The 20,477-nt window shown below is 38.9% G+C and overlaps 2 protein-coding genes across 5 annotated transcripts in view; both read right to left on the bottom strand.

Moving 5' to 3' along the window:
- LOC132980014 (P2X purinoceptor 5-like) overlaps nucleotides 1–20,477 on the bottom strand; it is a 103,066-nt gene that overhangs the window by 60,654 nt on the left and 21,935 nt on the right. The window lies entirely within an intron of this gene.
- On the bottom strand, nucleotides 1,353–19,177 carry samsn1a (SAM domain, SH3 domain and nuclear localisation signals 1a). Of its 4 annotated transcripts, none has more exons than XM_061045861.1 (15): nucleotides 19,021–19,177; nucleotides 17,338–17,505; nucleotides 16,545–16,585; nucleotides 15,738–15,778; nucleotides 15,164–15,241; nucleotides 14,517–14,611; nucleotides 13,093–13,216; nucleotides 12,019–12,449; nucleotides 7,456–7,533; nucleotides 7,072–7,194; nucleotides 5,745–5,862; nucleotides 5,432–5,583; nucleotides 5,075–5,287; nucleotides 4,697–4,844; nucleotides 1,353–2,263 (listed from the first exon to the last, which is right to left on the bottom strand). In XM_061045861.1, the coding sequence occupies exons 1-15, from the start codon at nucleotides 19,042–19,044 to the stop codon at nucleotides 2,109–2,111; spliced, it is 1,989 nt and encodes a 662-aa protein (XP_060901844.1). In that variant the 5' UTR covers nucleotides 19,045–19,177; the 3' UTR covers nucleotides 1,353–2,108. The 4 variants fall into 4 exon arrangements, with proteins under 4 accessions (XP_060901844.1, XP_060901846.1, XP_060901845.1 ...); XM_061045863.1 differs by having other exon boundaries at nucleotides 15,164–15,238; XM_061045862.1 differs by having other exon boundaries at nucleotides 16,545–16,582.

Raw genomic sequence — 20,477 nt, 5'->3', positions numbered from 1 at the left:
GTGTGGAGTTTGATATTTGATTTACTGTCGTACTTTTACCCAGATAAGATGGAAAATAAAATGCTGTATCTTATTCAATTATTTATTATTTTTGAAAAATAGTCTGACTCCTTACCAACTGTCCATCACTTAATTAATTTAGGCCGTGTTCACACTTGACTTCTTTTTTCAGAAAAAAGCGCTGCTTTCTTTTTGAGCGCTTATGTGCGAGTGTTCTGTGACCTTAACAACAGGATCTAGTCTGCGGTGCAACCGCGCCGGAGCACAACGCATCAATTTCGCACAGAAAAGAACAAGCGGGACGGGAAGTCAGACACCGATACAACATTAAAACATCCGGTTTATTTTCAGAATAACACCCTCCGTTTTGACGGTTCAGAAAAACCACCGTTTGTGTTTGTGGAACCGGTAACTCGGGACGTAGGTTACTACTCGTCCTGATTGGTCAGCTGTCAGAAAGGCGCTTGACGTCACCCAGCGCTTTTCTGAAAAGTTGAAATAATTCAACTGAAAAAGGCGTCGGGCGCAGCGCTTTTTGAAAAGGTGTCATACTTTGTGTCATTTTTCCACAGGCTTGTATGTAAAAAAGGCACTGGCAGTTGAAAAAATAAGTCAAGTGTGAACACGGCCTAACTGAGACAATATAGCACAGTTGCTCAGTCTGCAGGGACTTGGGTAGAGAACTGGAGGGTTACGGGTCCATGGGCGGTTCTAGGCAGGGGCCAACAGGGGCCAGTGCCCCTGTAACTCTGAGCTTGGTCCCCCCTGTGGCCACCCCTCCAAAAGGAAGAGACCCCTAATAACACATACTGAAACAAATATGAATCATGGTATTTTATGTTGTGGTATTTAACATGTTATTTGGCATAATATACAGTATATATATATTTTTTAAAGCGATCATCTTTGTCTACTTTTCACCTGGGTTTAATGTTCACCTCTGACAAAACAACTGGCCCCAGTTTGGCCCCCTCAGTAAAAGTGGCCTAGAACCACCACTGCACAGGTCCAAGTTCTGGTGTGGAGCAAATCTGGAAATGGTCTGGCAGCTGGAGAGGTACAAGTTCACTTCCTGGGCACTCCTGAGGTGCCTTTGAGCAAGACGCAAGTGTTAATAAACACATTTTAAAAAGCTTAGCTTACCACCAGAAAGCATTAGCTCGGCTCAGTTCTTCACTATGACAGGTCCATGTAATGTAAGAGGTCACATCTTTACTTGCTCTTTCTGCTCTTCTCTTTCCTCCTTCAGCTTTCACTCGCCATTTCAGACAAATACATCCCAGAATGTATTTTAAAATACTGCAAGGGCAGGCCAAACAAATACAATTGTACTATAACTAAATCAAAACATCTTGGTTATAAAAAATATTGTATTTATTATTTGAACATTTAGTCTTACAAAACGATATAATTCATGTAGCAACAATTATAATAACAATAACATCAACAGTAATAATGTGAAGTATATATCATATTTCACCAAGAACACATATAATACTCGATATATGTACATAAAATCTGTAATTCTGAATGACAAAGAAAAAAAATGCTGACAGTAACTTTTAAAGAAAAATTGTGAAAACAGCTGAATGCTCTGAACAGTGACTCTTTCACACACACACACACACACACACACACACACACACACACACACACACACACACACACACACACACACACACACCCTGATCCAGACACACACATTCAAAGAACAGACCCATCTTTACCTATATATTATAGACCAGCTTTGATTCTGCATTGTTAGAACCATGACACAACACAAGTTCACAGAGGTCCCCTCAATCACAGGAAAGAAATACATTACACTGGATGTTAAATTGGATTTAAAGAAAATGGTCAAAGAGATGCAGATTTGATAAATAAAGGCTTTATATGGAGAAACACTCAAATATGTAGAATTTGAAATATACAAGCGATATTTAATCACTGAAATATCACTTTTTAATACCATGTCCTAATAAAAAAAAATACAGAAGTCATAACTTACAACTTGATCTTTATCTAAATAAAGTGACACATAATTAAGATGACGTCCAGAACATCAGTCATCACTCAGAAGTTAAGTATCCATCTGATAAGCAATCTGATTAAGAGCCCACTGCGTCTGTGAGCTGCTCTGTTTCCTCTTTGCTGTCGGAACATTCAGACGGGATGAAGCAGCCCGAGTCTCTGGGACAGTCGCTGTCTTCTTCCTGTTGACTGTTTGAGGGTTTTTGCTCTTCACCTTCTCTGACATCATCACCTGCGTCGACAAAACGAATGGAATCAAACCAGATGTCATGATATCACAAGTTTGAGACTGCACAAGAGGCTCTTTAACCCTGTGCTAAGTGGAAACAATACCGAGTGTGTAAAGCTGACACTGTTTGACATTTATATTGTTTCATATTGTGACACAGTACATTATTTACAACAGGGCCAAGTGTTAATGAACCAAACAACAGGTGATCCAGCAAACAGCATCATATAACATCTTTTCCTTACCACACCGTACCTTACATTTTATCTATCACCTTCATTTCCTTTCCAGAGGATAAAAATATTCCACCATTCTTTAATATTTTGACTCCTCTTGTCTGAGCTGCTAATCCTCGTGTCCAGGCTGAACAAACCTCTAACCCTAATGGAGTTGATTAAATTCCTGGCATCTAATGAGAGTCAACAATAAGCTTGGCAGGATTGGTGCTGCCATCTGTTAAGTCATGCTGTCAACAAAACAAACACATGCACAATGACCTTTCATTTGTACAAAAACTGTGGTAAAAAAAAGAAAGAGTGAGTGTTCTACTTTCACACTGAACGGTTGTTTTGTTTTCATCCATGCAGGATCTTTGATGATCAGCCTTCTGCTTTAAGACATCTGATTACAGGAACACCTTCTGCCTGATTAAGCACTTTCTATCTGACTAACTGGAAATCAGCTTTTTTTTTTTTTTGCACACAGGATGTAGCAGCCTTCTTTCTTTCTGTGTTGTTCAAATGTTTCTGAACCTGGTGTTCCGAATATAAAATCCCCCTTTTAGGCTCTTGCAGAACTGTATTCTCAAATAACTTCCAAAGTAAGTGATAGCAATGAAAGAGCGACAAGATGCACTTATATTGTTTGGTACAGTGGATGAACTTACTTTCAGTCAAAAAGAACGACTGAACAGAAAAACAGGCTATTCTCTTGTTTACAGCTTCATAAGAGTTATTCTGTTATATACAAGTATTTGTCTCAAAGCTTTCTTAAATACTCATTCCTGATTGGCTGAACAATCTCTGAGTCTGGGCATGTGAACTATAGAAGTAGAACATGTAGTGACCTTTTTGTTTGATAAATGCATACTGTGATCTGTCACAGAAACATGCAGAGGATTGTAAAAAGGCAACACCAAGTTTGTGTTTTGACACTTAGAGATGTGTTATAGACAGGAAACATGGGTGCATTGCAGTAAATAGACCAAGATGGCGGCGCGAGCGCATCACGAGGCCCAGCGTCTCTCTCAGATCCTCCCACCCTGCCCACAGACTGTTTGCCCTCCTGCCCTCCGGTAGGCGCTTCAGAAGCCTCCGGACCAGAACCAGCAGACTGAGGAACATCTTTTTCCCCAGAGCTGTCTCTCTACTGAACTCTGCCCCCTGAACTCTGTCTCTCTCTCTCCCGAACTCCGCCCCCCCGCTGACCCCCCTTCCCCTGCACATCACCTCACACCCATCATCCCTCCAACACTCTTCCTGGTCATACACACACATCTCTCATCCACCTGTATTATTGTATTATAGTATGTTCATATCACCTCAATAAGTTATCGACCTGTACAATATGTCCATATTCTGTATATTATCTGTAATCTAGTATAGCATGCTCACTGCACCTTAATCTGTATATTATAATCTGAAGAATATACTTATATTTATAGCATTTATTTATATTTATAGCATCCCATTAATCCAGCCATATATACGGTTTTGTGGTTAATTTGTAACAAATGTTTCATGTCATGTACGTCTTTGTAACCTGCTACTGGATGATTTGAATTTCCCTCGGGATCAATAAAGTATCTATCTATCTATCTATCTATCTATCTCTATATCTATCTATCTATCTATCTATATATCTATCTATCTATCTATCTATATATCTATCTATCTCTATATCCATCTATCTATCTATCTCTATCTATCTATCTATCTATCTATCTATCTCTATCTATCTATCTATCTATCTATCTCTATCTATCTATATCTATCTATCTATCTATCTATCTCTATCTATCTATCTCTATCTATCTATCTATCTATCTCTATCTATCTATCTATCTATCTATCTCTATCTATCTATCTCTATCTATCTATCTATCTATCTCTATCTATCTATCTATCTCTATCTATCTATCTATCTATCTATCTATCTCTATCTATCTATCTATCTCTATCTATCTATCTATCTATCTATCTCTATCTATCTATCTATCTATCTATCTCTCTATCTCTATCTATCTATCTATCTATCTCTATATCTCTATCTATCTATCTATCTATCTATCTATCTATCTATCTCTATATCTCTATCTATCTATCTATCTATCTATCTATGTAATAACCACTGATCAGTAAATGTGTAAAAACAGATAGATAGAAGTGATCTGTAAAGTGGATGTGAGTGACAGCAGGTGCTTGAAGTGTTGCTCACCTTCCGTGTAGCGGCATTCAGCAGCAGCCAGGAGTCTGTGTCTGTGCTCTGGGTCTTTGACGTTCAGCTCTATCAGGTGTTTCTCCTGCAGGTGCAGCAAGTCCTCCACCGTCTGATATCCATTTAGCAGCAAGGCAGAGGCATACTCCTGCAACAATGAGAGACATTCACCTTCTGTCTCTTCACAACCTGAAACTTCATCAAGTTTCATGATGAAGCTTGTCAGTGTTCACCAAGGTTTTGTTCTAGTTAACTAGAATCTAAGAATGTTTACCTATTTACATCTTTGTGTTTACATTTGGAAAATTTTAACGTCTCTGTCTCCCACTCAAACTAAATAAAGTGGGAGATGGCAGGTGGGTGGATCTTTTTCCTCACCTGAAGATTCAGTCGCTCCAGTAACTCGAGCAATGTTTTAGGCCGAGGTCTTTTGCTCAACTTCTGTTGTCTGACTTTGGGAGCCTCCTCCTCTTCACCTTTCTCCACCAAAATGTCCACATATATGAATTTAAAGTTGCCCACTTTGTTGTTCAGCATGCCGGTCCAGATTCCCATTGGAGGCTTACTGATGATGTTGATGATGTCACCGACCTAGAAAACATCACAGTGAACTTTTATAATTGTGCTCCTCATGTTCTATTCATTCAGAACATTTAAGATCTTTCTAATCAGAGTAATAGAAATCTTGTTCTGTTCGAGTGATCCTTTTATTCTTGTTGTTGTCCAGTGTCTTACCTTGAGTTTGAGGGAATCTGTGTCATACGGACTTGGAACAAAGTCTGTGTGGACGCGAGCTCTGCCACAGAACTGACCCTGATAGGAGCCGTCCTCCTCCAGCCTCAGACTGTCCCTCTGACCAGAACCATTGGACTCACTGGTCACACCACCTGAAACACCCATGAACACAACCACACTGTGATTACACTGTGTCAAAAATCCACTTTTTGTGGGTTAATAATATAACAACACAGATAAATCATGAGATGTTGTGAAAACAAATAAGAACTCTTTCCTGCAGCCTTGCAGTGTAGAACATGCAGAGACTTACTTGAAGAGCTCTGTCCACTGTAGAGACTTTCTAAGGAGTTGCTGGTCTGTGTTGGGTTTTTCTCAGGAGGATTGCTGCTCTCTGTCTCTGCCTCTGGTTCTTTGTCTGTGTCATCACCCTAAGAGGACAACAATAGACATCATGACATTAAAAATACCTATAAGTACAACCCTTCAAACTGTATAATCAATTGTTGATGAAATGTATAAAACTGTGCACATTTCTTTATTAAGCTCTCCAGTAAATAGAAACTAACAGGGATCTTCAGAATGAAGCGTGGGCTGCAAAAGTTTCAAAGTGACTCAAAGATTTCTTCTCCATCTGTGTTACAATAACAATTTTTAGGTCAGAGTGAGGCGCATCATTTAAAGATTGTCAGCAACAGCGTCATTTTTGAGGATGTGGGTTTAGAAAATGATGAAAGTGATAAGCCTCTTGACAAAAAGTAGGTGAGGCTGGTTGACAGTGAGTCTGGTCTTTAGCACTTAAAGAGGTGTTATTTCATTTATTGTTCTGACAAGTTGTTGACTTCTGTTCCAAACAGAGATCTGAACCCAACAACCTGTTTGTGGTGTGAATGATCAACAGCTTTATCCCATCCCTAGTAATTTTAGACCCATCTCAAACCTGCCATTTCTAAGCAAACTTTTATTGAAGTTAGTTTTTAATCAGTTGAGTGCCTTTTTAACCTCAAACACTACATTAGAAATGTTTCAATCTGGCTTTCGGGCACGCCACAGCACTGAGACGGCCCTGCTAAAAGTAGTTAATGATGAAAAACCTAGACAACAACAAGCCTTCAGTTCCTCTCTTTTAGTTGTTCCACAGAGCAGGACAAAAACCTTTGGTGATGCTGCTTTCAGCTGTTACGCTCCGAGACTATGGAACGACCTTCCTGAGGGTCTGAGAGGAACTGAGAATATTGAGATTTTTAAACGCAGTCTTTAAACTCATTTATTCAGTCTGGCTTTTATATAGTGCTTTATATCAATTAAATTCTTAACATTATTGTATTGTCTTTTTTATTCTACTACAATTTTAAATATTCTTCTCCTATGTATTAATTTTAATATCTTGTTGCTTTTATGTGTCATATTTTTTTTTTTCATTTTTTTTTTTTTTTTTTAATTCTTATTGGTGTGCATTATTCTCTTAATGATTTATAAACTACTTTTTTGTCAATAACTTTTCTGCACTCTTGTAATGCACTTTGAACTGCAATTTAAATTGTCTGAAAGGTGCTATATAAATAAAGTTTGATTGATCAAACTAATAACACATGGTTTTTAAAGCAGGTGTGTGTTTGCTGTGTGTGGCTGTGACTTACTGTCTCCTCTGAAAAAGACTTGGCATGTTTTTTGCCCATTCTTCTGCGCATGGTCAATGAAATAGCTTTCATCTTCTTCCCAATCCCGGCTGATTTATGAGGGTCCTCACATTCTTCCATGAGCTGTGTGGAGAGAAAACTGGTTTAGTACAGTAATGATGAAAAGAACAAATGTAAAATTTGGCTCCAAATATTATCTGTTGTTTGTTTTCCCCCACTTGTGTTAAATTTATCAAGTCAATGGAATTAACTTTAAACAAGCAAAGCATTGAGTGCACCATGTTCATATAGTATGTCTTGTTAATTCACTTTTAACTTTTGGAATATTCTCAAAGCAAATCTTGCAACATTTTTATGCAAACACTAAAGACAGGAAACACATACGGTTGTTCCATTGTCCTCTGGTTTGGCTTGCGATGGTGGATGTCTGAGAGCCTCAAACTTGCCGAAGCTGGTGGAGCGCTGCAGGTAGACACAAAGACAAAGGACGTCTTAGAGAAATGCAACTGTAACTGATAGGTATACTACATAGCACTCAGTCATTGTGGTTTTTTTTCGCTCTCGTCCAAGCTGTCTCAGTTCTTCAAACTCCTTGAAGAATCTGGTTCACTTCACTCTAAGACCCCGCTGGATCTTTACATGAAGTATGATGAAAGTTTTGTAGTGGATTTAGCTGTCTACAGCATCATATACTGTCCATTTAGAAAAAAGCTGACAGCATATATAAATATATAAATCTGGTAAAGAAAGCAAATATTAAGCCTGTTCTTTGACTATTTCAAAATGAGACCATGGTGCATTTGGATCATGGGTCAAATCAAGTAGCAACAGAGAGAGTGTTTCTCTGTGTACAGATGGACTGGCATTTGTCTGTAAAAAGAACAGTAGGTAAATGGATACATACAAATGATGTGTCCTTACAAAACTCTGCCTCAGTTTTTAATTCTCTTCTTTTTTTTTTCCAATTTAACATAAATCTGGAAGTCATAATCTCCCCAAACTCCCCACCAGTTCCACAGCAGAGCTCCAAAGTAATTACATAAATGAATAATCCCTGGAAATCCTGGTTAAATATGAGCTGCACAGTCTTTAACAGTAGATTGATTTTATATAGCATTGTCCAGCAGCCTGATATTTACAGTGATTCCTGAAAATAAGGCAGCACAATGAAAGGCTTTTATATCCACCTCTCTGATTTCAGTTAGTATATTATATTATTATATTATTGTGATTGATGCCATTGTTGTTTGTCTGTTTTCCATTGTTGAAATTCACCAGTTATCCGATACATTTGAACAAAGCCATCACTCTATGCACATTTGTCATTCAGTGTTTGATTAGAATTTTGTTTTTTTAAATATAATGAACCTTTAAATCCTTAAAAAATGTAATCTTTAAACCTTTCATCTTTTCTAAAAGCAGGACATTTAACACAGCTACAATTTTGTACAGATAAATTGTTCTCTTGCTACTTTTATCAAGAAAATCATTTGCATTTACCAGATCACATTTGGATACTAGCGATCCTTCAAAATGTCAAAACCTTTCCTAACATAACCTACATTTTTTTTTTTTTACCTACCTTTGGCTTGCTGCTCTTTGTTTTGTCTGACACATTGGATGCTGCCCTTTGTAACATGTTCCCCTTGTTTTTGGAGTATTTATCAAACCTCAGTCCTTCAGATCTTCTTGTTTCTTAACCCGACTCTCCTGACAGTGAAGTGTTAACTAACTCTGGGCTGCCTGTCTGATGGGCTGGCTGGCTCACTTCCTTACAACACACAGGATGTGAGGCAATTAGCATGTTGTCTCTTGATGCAGTTTTGCTTTGAAAGGGAAAAAAACAAGTGCTTAAGTATGCATTTTGTGGCCTGCTCGGTTAAAACATCGACAACCACTTCCAGGAACAGCTGCATGAAGCTTTTAAGAAGGTGGTTATGTTTTTGTCAAAATAACCTTAAGAGCATGAACGTATGTTTATCACCACCTAAATGAACACTGTGATGAGAGATAATGTTTTGGGGTTTGAGTTACATCCTAATGCCCCTACAATATAAAATTAAATACATACAAAATTTCCCTTCAACAGAAATGGGGAACTTGTTTTTGGTAAATCATGCTGAAGTAATTATTCTTATGCGATCATTTCTTAATGTGGGGTGAAGACTTTTGAGGAAGTGTCGTCGATGACGGAGGAACATCTTAAAGTGGAAGCTCTGCTATGTGGAAACATTTTCCGGTTTATACTTTTCAATAGAGACATGAGGACATGTTATCATAAGAAATGCTAAGACATGATGTCTGTCAGTCATTTAACACAATCAAACCACCTGTAACCTTCCTAAATCAGTTTTATATATATATATATATATATATATATATATATATATATATATATATATATATATATATATATATCTGAGGATTTGACACAGTTTGACTTTTTGTTTTGCATTTGTTGTCAGTCTTCATTGCCCTGATGTTTCCCTGTGGGGATTTGCTGCTGTGTTTTCATCACGGGGTCTCAATCGGTCAGTTGTGGAAAAGAGAATTCTAAAGACAAAGCCATTGCCTAATCCTACTGCTTGCAATCAGCTCTAAACTCCTGTCAATCCAGATTAGGGCTTCTAATCTATGACTTCAGAGGCTCCCAGGAGAAGCGCTTGTTCATCTGAAGAGTTCAAATGAGATATCAAAAATGTGAAAAGGTCACCTGATGATTATTGAAATATATTCGAGCACTGTACAAGAGGTGGTTTTCTTGAATTATAGATAGAATTATTTAGATTTTCTACACAGTTTCTACAGGAAATAGATAATGTTGAGGTTTTCTGACAAACAGCAGAAAACACTCATCTAAAGAAGATAATGTCTGTCTGCCACTTCTCCAACTGAGCACTAATCCTTTATCTTAATGATGTAGCACTTTGAGAATTATTTTAAATGTAAAGCATACAAATAAAGATATTTTTATTGATTGAAAGTGTGCTACACATAAAATGTAGCAGTATAGTAGTAGTAGCAGTAGAAGTAGCATTAGTATTATCACACTTAAATGTAGAATAAATCAAGTATATCCTCTGAAAATAACTGTGAGTCATGACTGTCTACAATGGGTGTAACACCCGAGTCCCACTGTCTGTGATGTTTTCAGAGTTTTCAGAGTCCTATCTTCACTTTGTTTACATCGCCAGGACGGCCGGCTGACTCCTCCCCTCACGTATAAAAGTTGTTTAATTGAGGGACTAGAGAAAAGAAGAATAACATACTGTACTCACTGCTTAACTGTGTTTCTAGATCACGCTCATTTCGGGTAAATTTACATGCAGTGTGAAGATACGAGCATAATAAAGATCGCTAGCATTAGCATGCTAACACAACAATGCAGCGTGAGTTGTTTTGGTTTCATGCTGGTGCTCAAGGGCGACATCTGCTGGATCAAAAAATCACATATAAAGCCTTTAACAATCTCACAGAGAGAAGAAGAAAAATATTGCACATTTGAAATAGAAAAACAGACTTTGATTATGTTCAGTGTCTCGAGTCCTCCTAAGCCATGAGGGAGTACTAAGAGAGGGTCCTAACCTCTGCATCATCACTCACGAAACTGAAGAGACTTTGGGGTCAGTGAAACCACAGTTTTGTCCTTAAGAACCAATGACACTATAGATCCATAGGGATCTTGTAATCTCTACTTCGGATCATCCTTTTCATCCCAGTTAACTTTCTCCTAAGTCATGTTGAGCTCTTCAAACTGCTTCGTGTCAAAGGCTGCACGTGCTCACTGGGTTTCAGCAGAGATCTAATGCCTCGAGAGATCTCAATGCTCATGCAAAGAACCTGGCCTGTGAAGTCATCCACACTGTTGAGTTATCTTATCTACAAAGCTCTAAATGGCCAGGCACCATCTTACCTGAAGGAGCTACTAGTGCCGTACTGTCCCTCGAGAGCGTTACGGTCCCGGAGTGCAGGCCTGCTGGTGGTACCTACAGTCTCTAAATGTACTATGGGGGGTAAAGCCTTCAGTTATCGGGCTCCTCTCCTCTGGAATCATCTTCCAGCCGGGGTCCGGGAGGCAGACACAGTCTGTATTTTTAAGAATAGACTTAAAACTTTCCTTTTTGATAAATCTTATAGTTAGGGCTGGTGCTGGTGTAGACCAGCTCTTAGTTATGCTGCTATAGGCTTAGACTACCGGGGGAACTGGCACCCTGAGCTCCTCTCTCTCTCTCTCTCTCTCTCTCTCTCTCTGTGCATATACAGTACATCATATTACTGTATGTATCTATCTATAAATCTCAGTCACTAACCACCTACTTTCCTGGGAGCTCTTGAGCTCTCTTAGGCTCCTCAAGATCGTCGGTTGACGGCTTGCCAGAAAGTGCTCATGATGGATAGGCCGGATCTTTGTAACATAACAAAGAGTAAGGTATTTTACCTGCTTCTTGTAAAGTGTCTCGAGATAACACTTGTTATGAGTTGACGCTATACAAATATAAATTGATTGATTGATTGATTGATCTTTTAATGTGCTGTATGAGCCAGGAAAGAACTGAAGACACTGAAGATTTGTGTAAATCAGTGTATTTCTTGTGATGAAAGATACAACAGAAAACTCCAAACCCAAGTACTTGGTCTTTTTCGATTCTCTGAGTTTTTGAAATTTTCAAAATCCAAAACACCCTTGACCTTGAATATGACTGTTGAGAATTAATTGCATTTCCATTCTTAACTGCAGGCGTACTAGATGTGTACACACACACACAATGTAAAAACATGAAGAGAAAAACTGCTTTACAAAGGAAAGAAAAGCACAAGTCTTACACGCAGCAATACAACGAAGTTAGACAAAAAAAGTCTGATGTGCATGGAGCAAAAAGATGCATCAGACAGGCCTGTATAGAAAGGATTAAAACATGGTTTCATAATTCATCAGCAGAAACTTACATTTGGTTTTGACAGATCCACATCTGTGATAGATCGCGACACCTTTGGAGGGATCTGTGGTTTACAGTCCTGTTGTAGGCTGTCATCCTGGGCAGTCCCTGACTGCTGTCCTCCCTCCCAGTCCTTCCCATTAAGCGCGGTTAAGTCATGGGAGTACACACGGTACTCTGTAAGCGGCCTGCGGCAGGTGTGCTGGATGGTCCCCCAGGCAGGACTACTGTCACCCGGGCTGCTCCAACGCTGGTGGTGGGTGTGGGTGGGTGTAGCTCCACCAGGGAGGGTGAGCATGTCTGTGCACCTGCCTGGGGTCGTGTTCTCCTGAGAGGGGAGGGTGGAGGACTTGCCCGGGTACGGCCTCCGGTCTGACCTGAATGGCACGTCCAAATACTGGGGTCCCATTTGTTGGCTCATTGCACATGATGGGGAGTGCACTGAAAGAAGGCCGAAGAAAATTCTAATGAAATATTATCATTTAACAATCGTTTGAATTCATATTTCTGCATATTTGCGTCCCCTCTGTGCGTTGTACCGATTTATATGAAAATGCAGAGGAATTAAGTCGTCTGTCCCTAAACATTTACCCTGCAATAACAAAAGGTCTTATTGATATTTTATTGCTCCAGAATTTTCATTGAAGAAGAAAGTTTGCAAATGTTACCCTTCACAAATCCTAAAAGCAATCAAAGAGAGTACAATAAAATAGCAAAATAGCAAAGTAAGGGTTGCCTCTGTAACCCATACTCATAGTTTTTGCTTTTTGCTGTTGCATTTGAAGCACCCCTTTGTGTGTCTATACTGTAGGGACACTGCAGAAAGCTACATGAATGGTTGCAACACTTGAAAGCGGAAGTATAATTTAGTATTCATCAGAGCAGGAAAGTCATGAACTAGAGTTACTTCGATTTAGCAAAATGCTGCACAGGCCAATTCTGCTGCTAAGCACAAATCTGCTCCAGTCATAGCTCCAGTCATAGCTTGGTCACTGAGTCATACACATTGCTATTGAGGTCATAAAGGACATTAGAAAGGAGGGGAATATTTCCCTCATTTAGATTTTGTGAAGATCTGTCTCACCTGTGGCATTTTGAGTCTTCTTTGGTGCTTCTTTTACACTCTTTCCAGCTGCTTTCTTTCCAGGCTTTTGGCCTCTTTTGACAGGAGGTTTAGTTTCTGTAGTCACACCAGTGGTGTGGATACTCTGGAAAATTACAACACAAAACTCATCTTAAAATATCTATGTGTGCTATGTGATTTGGTACAGAATTTCCAAATTGCCTATAACCTGTTATGCATAACTTTGGAAATCCCAATCACTTTCTATTTGGTGCAATCCATCAGGTCCAAACATACATGAGAATGTGTACATAATAGCATGCTACATCTTGAAATAGAGATGGTGAACATGGTAGACATTATTTCGGCTTAACACATGAATTTAATCATGCTAACAATGCTGAGACAATAACAGTTCTGTTTGACAACATACTGATGTTAAATGGTGAATGGACTGGAGCTTGTATAGCGTTTTCTTGTATTCTGATCACTCAAAGACCACAGGTCACATTCACATACGGATGGCAGAGGCTGTAATTAAACCCATTCATACACATTGACATGTCGGAAGCAATATGGTTCAGTGTCTTGCCCAAGGACACTTCAACATGTGACTGCAACCTTCAAGTTGAGAGATGACCGTCTCTCTCACTAAACCACTTCCCTCCCCCCCCCCCCCCCCCCATCATTTGATGTGAGTATGATGTCACTTCAGAGCCTACTGTATTCCTTTTTTTTGTGATTATTTCCATAATATTGTCTTCTACCAGATCCAACAGGTCATTGGTCCTTTTACTAAAATAGCGACATAGTGAGGTATAGAGAGCTGCTGATCAACAATTGTTGACCTTTGTTTTGTTTTTCTACTGGTTGACCTGCATAAAACACAGAAGTCCTCATTTTGCCAACACAATACTCCCTGCCATGTGGTTGTGAGATTATGCAGTACCCCTCTCTGGAACATCTGTGCCGTATTAAAACCCAATCAGCATTGACAGTGGAAAACAATTGCACCATTATGGCCACCAGAGAATCCCAGCTCTGGATGTCACAGTCAGGGATCGGCTTGAAAAGACATAGGTGGACACAAAATGGCACGTTGAGGCATCTGACCATGAATCTGCACTTGCACCAACATAAGTTTAACACAGATGCTCCAAACCTGGGTTTGATGAATCTGTGTGAGCTCCCTTAACTTTAAACAGAAGTCACTTACACAAAAGCATGTTCCTGCACAACCCTCTTTGTCTTTACTGCTACTAATCTCAAAAGTATTCCACTCCATCCTTATTTTACTTTTGTCACCAACACTTCATTCCCCTACATACCTCTGTAATGAAACACAAATACAACACTAGAAAAATTAAGAAAGGGAAGGAAAACATATTGATTGATTAAGATATCCAGTTGGCCTAAAGACTCCAGGTTATGGTTTTGATCCTGACCTGACTTGAGGGGGCTTTCTCCTTTTTCTTTGTGGCAGAATGATGTGCTCCTTTTCCTTCTTTGGTCTCTGCTCTGTGTTTAGCCCTCCTTGTCTCTAGAGAGGCACAAGAATTTAGGATATCTCATTAAGTTAGCAAAACACTGGTTAACCAAAAGCAAAAGCAAAACCTTGATCAATCAGTAATTTAATAAGCTGATTCATTCATGTTTTTCTGTAATGTTATGGATCGGAGGACAGGTTTCCTATTTTCAAAACTTTCTTAAAACAATAGCAGCTGCCCACATGAACACTGAAGCAGACTTTTACTGTAGTTTCTCTACAGAAGTCCCACAGACAATATGAGACACAGATATTCTCACAGTGACTTCTTTGGTTTATATTCCCAGACATTCTTTGAACCTATCCGATATAACATACTGCACTTTATCTGCACTCTACTTTACTTTATGTAATATCTTGAAATGTCTCACTAGTAAAATCATTATTCTAATATGCACAAATCCCAAGACAAGGCCTTTGTGTTTAATATTATGCACAATCTTTGAAGGTTATTTTAACATGATGAAATATAATAGCTGGAGATACTATAGTCCAAACAGACATTGAATACCATGGATGTGTTTGACCTATTTATTTGCTCTTTACCTTCATTGTGATTGTTGGTGATGTGGACTAAATCTTCTCGGCTCTTGGCAGGCTGCCAGACGGTGGTATTACAGTCTGCTGTGAAGGGATATCAATCGCAAACATTGAGGATTTGAAGTGAAGAGGCACAGTGAATGGAGGTCACACAAATTGTTGTCTAAGTCACGGACAGGCAGCTAGTAGATTATTACAGACAAGAAGATATTTATTCAGGCTTTTACAAAGCTGAATGCTTTTACTTTAGTCCTCCAGAGGATTCATGTTGAAGGCCTCATAGAGCCAAAGTTTTCAGTATTTGGCAACTATACTATATTTTATTACAATAAAACACAAATGAACACAATATCTATATTCAGAAGAAAATTTTAAAAATGAAATGATGAAAAGTAATTTCAAATGTTCTCTTGCAGACTTCACAAGCACACCAACCTTTTACAGACAAACCCAGGAATATACATGGATGGCACACACACACACACACACACACACACACACACACACACACACTCATCTTTTTGAAGCTAAGCGTGCCTTAATACCGCATCAACAAAACAAGACAATTGTTTGTACTCACCAAGTGCTTCATTATCTGATACAGACTTGGATATATGTGTTCTGAAAGGAAAATGAAAAAAATAAAAAGTCATTTAACTGTTTTGAGTAGATGTGTTTCAGCTCACAGGTGTGACTGCTTCTATGACTAACAGTCACCTAATGCGAAAACTTAAACACATTACGGAAGGGTAACCGCTGAAGTCTCATAATATAATATAGTCGTTTGTCTGCTCTATGGTTCTCAGTTTGAATGCATGATCTACTTTTCATGTTCACTGAGACACACCTATGTGTCTTTTTAAGTGAAGTAAGGGAAGAAAAGGTGTTGAGGCGACTGTGGGCTTTAAGTAGGTGGGCCTTCAAGCCTCTTAGTCCAACAAGCCCAGAGCCATAAGCTGCTTTCTGGTGGCCAGTCTGCAGGTCCCTGATTCTCAAAACAAAAGGTACACATCCAACCTAACAATGTAAAGATATTTTAATTATTGCTGTAAATAGGTTGCAGCTCCCTCTTCGAAAAGCATTGTCTTGTTAATTAAAAATGTTAAGGATTAGGACTGCTGCTGAAGAGCCGGTCTGCTTTGCTGCAGAAAGGATTTAGAGTATTAACCCTCTGTGACAACAAACAGGGAGCCTTTCAAGCCATATATGGGAAAGCCCATTCACTAGCATGGAAGACTTTCACTGCACGCACATCCAATAAAAGAATCCAAAATAAGGCTGTACAGTTCAACAAGGGCACACAGAAGGCAGAATGACAGGCAGGATTACAGTTCATACAATTCATTGTCTATTTGACTGTTCACATCTAACCATTAGGTGAACTCACCTTCTTTTCTTTTTACTAGAGTTCTTCCCCTGAGGCATCTCCTGGGAGAAATCAGAGCATTTAAGTCAGATGTTAGCTTATGGGGAAAAAAAAAACACCTTTCTTTCACATTTAACTAGATATATTAAAAAATAAATGAAAATAAACATTGTCGTATTTTGTAGACACATATTAAGATACATCTATGTAGTTTTATTGACACTTAATTATCTAATAAGACTACAATTCTACAATTCACTTAGCAGATGCTTTTCTCCAAAGCGACGTACATCAGAGAGTAAGTACAACACAAGCAAGGATCTAGAAAAAAGGGAACAATGTCAGTAAGAGCAAACGATCAGCTTTGAGTCTGATTGGACACACAGGTGCTGACAGGAAGTGACCAGAGACAAAGCACAACATTGAGGGCAGTTCTTGAGAGCTCTAATCAGTATAGAAACCATCTTATAAGTCATCGTTTATTAAACAAAAACCATCGTCATTACCATCATCATCATCAATAATATGGAGACCATCATCATTAAGTTAGTAGGTATTCATGAAAGAGCTGGGTCTTTAGCTTTTTCTTAAAGGTGCAGAGGGACTCTGCAGATCGAATGGAGTTTGGAGATCGAATGGAGTGTATTTAAAATTCTCTACCTCCTGGCCTTAGCAGTATCCATCAACTGGCTCATCATTCTTATTCATCTTTGTTTTATAGGTAAATTCCATTACAGTCCCATACAGTTTTGTAATGATTGCTTATATGGGCCATCATTAACAATGTGTAGAAGAGGAAAAAGGTGTTCCTCACCATAGATATAGACCTTCCAGACCCTCTCCACTTTGTGTTGTCATCCAGAAGGACCGCCGGGCTGCATGAGCGGCTGCATGAGCGACTGGAGGAGCGGCTGGGGATGGGCGGTTGTGGACCATCACTGGAGTTCTGTACCACCTCATACAGGCTGTCCATAGACCCCTCCTGTGAACACGCAGAGAGCCAAAATCTGTCAAACTGTGTTACAGCCACATTAGCAGCAGGAGCAATTTATGAATGTGTTTATTCTAATCTGTTGGATTCAGTGCTATGTGTATTTATGATGAAGCACACACCACTGTTGACATATCGAGCAGGTTTGTGTCAGTGGGAGGAAATTCCATGTTGTATAATGACCATTTATCCTTCATTTAGCTCCACAACTGTAGGGCACAGACATCACTTTATATTTGAATTACCCCCCCCCCCCCCCCCCCCCCCCCCCAGAGCATCACATTAAGAAACCTAAATAACAAGACAGACACACAAACCAGTTTTGAGGATTTGGTATGTGTATAGAATTATGATACTACAAAGCTCTTTAAAATGTGCTTGTCAACCACGGATGAAGGCAAGGATGGAATTTCCTCAGAACAGATTTCAGTGAGGATTAAATCGTGTTTGCATTTCTCCTTGGAAAGCATTGCAATGTCTCTCTTTATCCACCTCGTCTCTGTGTTGGACTGATGGCAAACAATTATTATTGGTTTAGTACATCTACTATCACAGTAGGTTTCAGGTCTCGCTATGTATCCATGATGGTCTCATTATCTACATTTTGACAAATTTGTAAAAAGAAATTGGATGTCACAAATGACCAAATGAAACAAAACAAAGACTTCCAAAATTTAATCTTTTAAGTATTTAATAAATGAGTTACTCTTTGTACAAGATGCTATTGTTCATGGGGTATGAAACAAAAGCAACAGAGAATGAAATCAGTGCAATCACTGTTCAAGCCTCTGTTTATTTGAAGAAGACATGAGGTAATAATCCTGATTACTGATCAACATCTGTCTTAAGAAAATGTCCTGCATGCCCGTATGGCCTTGTGTAGCATGACAGCTGCAGCAGCATCTGAGGGACCATATGCGTGAGAGGTGCATGTGACTGCCATCAAAAGCTTGTCTTTGCTGTTGATGCTCTATTGACAATGCTTTTGTTATTCCTCGTTCTATTATCTCTAAAAATAATAACAACAGCATGTCTTACAGCGTTGAAGTACACCAACACGGTTCTATTGTCTAACACTAACGCATGTGGTATGTGCATGTTAAGTTCAATCAAAAAGCAGGTGATGTTTCATTATGTTCTTTTACATTTTGAGACAGTTAAAATACAAATGCACAATCATTGACACATATACCAAGTTATGACTCTCAAAGCAAATCAAGAATAAAACACAGGAATCTCATTAAGGCTACAGTATTGGAGATTTTGTACTGTTCATTTAAAGGTTGAATAACTGTGATGCTTGTACATATTTACCCACTTAGTAACACACATAGTAACACTTGTGTTTACACTATACTAACAGGGCATTGTCTTAGTTACACAGATGCAAGTGTTGCCTGTGAACAAGCTAACACTTGCATCACAGGGCTAACTTCTCTTTCCTGTTGTTGCTCACAAACAGCTTTTTTTTTTTTTTAAAGATGCAGCAATCAAAGTGAGTCTTACCAGTGAAAAGCAGAAAAGGTTCATGATGGCTGAGACGTGTCCTCGTTGTTTCCGTTTTCTCTGATGGAAGCACCAGAGTGACAGAGAGAGACACAACAGATCAGTGTGAGCCCAGCCTTGGTCGCCTGCTGTCTTCTCAGATTAATACCACAGTGAAATCCCTTTACTAATCCAATAGATGGACCACCATTACTCTACCAGCTATAACCAACAACAAGTCCATCATTGGTGGAGCAACTAGATGAGTATTTGTTTTGAATCCTTTTTTTTTTTTTTTTTTTTTTTTAAAGCTTTGTCCATTAAATATAACTTTGAGCGCCATTATGGCCTCATGCTCACACCGTTCTAATTATATTTTATGAATGGCATCATTTCAAATTAAAGAAGAATTCATATAAAAATAGCACATTCACTTTTTACATTTTGTACAAGCATTATTTTAATTCACAATTCTGGAACCAAATGAGGAATCTAGAAAAAAAAAATTAGAGAGAAAAACATGCCAGGTCATGGTGAAGAAGTGACTTCATGACAAATCAGTTTGATCAGATGTACAAGATTAACTTCCAAATAAATGACAGCTTCATGTAACCACGCCCCAAGCAGTCATCATTTACTCACTCAGCCAAAAGTTACTCTTTCTGTGTGGGCGGCAGAGAACCACAGCAAACAACTACAATTTACCCTAATCATGAAATGGTTTATCCTAATGATGAAAAGGAACACAAGCAGGATTTGAATGCAGTGATTTCACTTTTACCTGAGGACTGATTGGTAAATATATGAAACTTACACAGGATGTGAATGTATTAACCAGTAAGAGTGATGTTAATCCACCAATCATCCACCTCTGATGTCTGAGCTGCCCTAATGTAAGGAAGAAACAGATGGAGAGATTAACACATATGACCCATATTTTCACACTGATGTAAAGTATGATTTTCAATAAGTAGTAGGCTAGGATATGTGACGTTTGGGAGTATTTTGAATCCATCCTGTTCTTCAGCTTAGTCTGTGAATTGTTGTATTTCAGTGTTTCGGGATTGTTGATGGATGGCTTGCCTGAACAACACCCCCCCCCCCTTCCTCCCTTTCCCTCTTCCTGCATCTTATCCCATCTCTCCCCCTACCCCTTTCCAAGCCCGGTGCAGTCTAGTCCTGTGAAGGCTGTTTCTTCATGAGCCGGGGATCCAGCTGAAGATTTCTGCCTTTTAATAAGGCAGTTTTTTCTAACCACTGTAACTTTTGCTGCTTTGCTAAAGTGCTCATGATGGATAGGCCGGATCTTTGTAACATAACAATGAGTAAGGTCTTTTACCTGCTTTTTGTAACATAACAAAGAGTAAGGTCTTTTACCTGCTTTTTGTAACATAACAAAGAGTAAGGTCTTTTACCTGCTTTTTGTAACATAACAATGAGTAAGGTCTTTTACCTGCTTTTTGTAACATAACAAAGAG

The sequence above is a fragment of the Labrus mixtus genome, chromosome 9 (assembly GCF_963584025.1).
Source record: "Labrus mixtus chromosome 9, fLabMix1.1, whole genome shotgun sequence".
NCBI lineage: Eukaryota > Metazoa > Chordata > Actinopteri > Labriformes > Labridae > Labrus > Labrus mixtus.
Note: the sequence above shows the minus strand (reverse complement) of the source record. Positions and strands in the feature narration are given on the sequence as shown.

What these genes read in the sequence shown, in the direction of transcription:
- samsn1a (XM_061045861.1), bottom strand. Translation starts at nt 19,044, where the DNA reads ATGAACCTTTTCTGCTTTTCACTG. An exon ending in GAAGACTCAAAATGCCACAG is followed by an intron (nt 12,450 to 13,092) that starts GTGAGACAGATC and finishes GCCTTCTTTCAG; the next exon opens with TGCACTCCCCATCATGTGCA. An exon ending in CAGATTCCCTCAAACTCAAG is followed by an intron (nt 5,288 to 5,431) that starts GTAAGACACTGG and finishes GATGTTTTCTAG; the next exon opens with GTCGGTGACATCATCAACAT.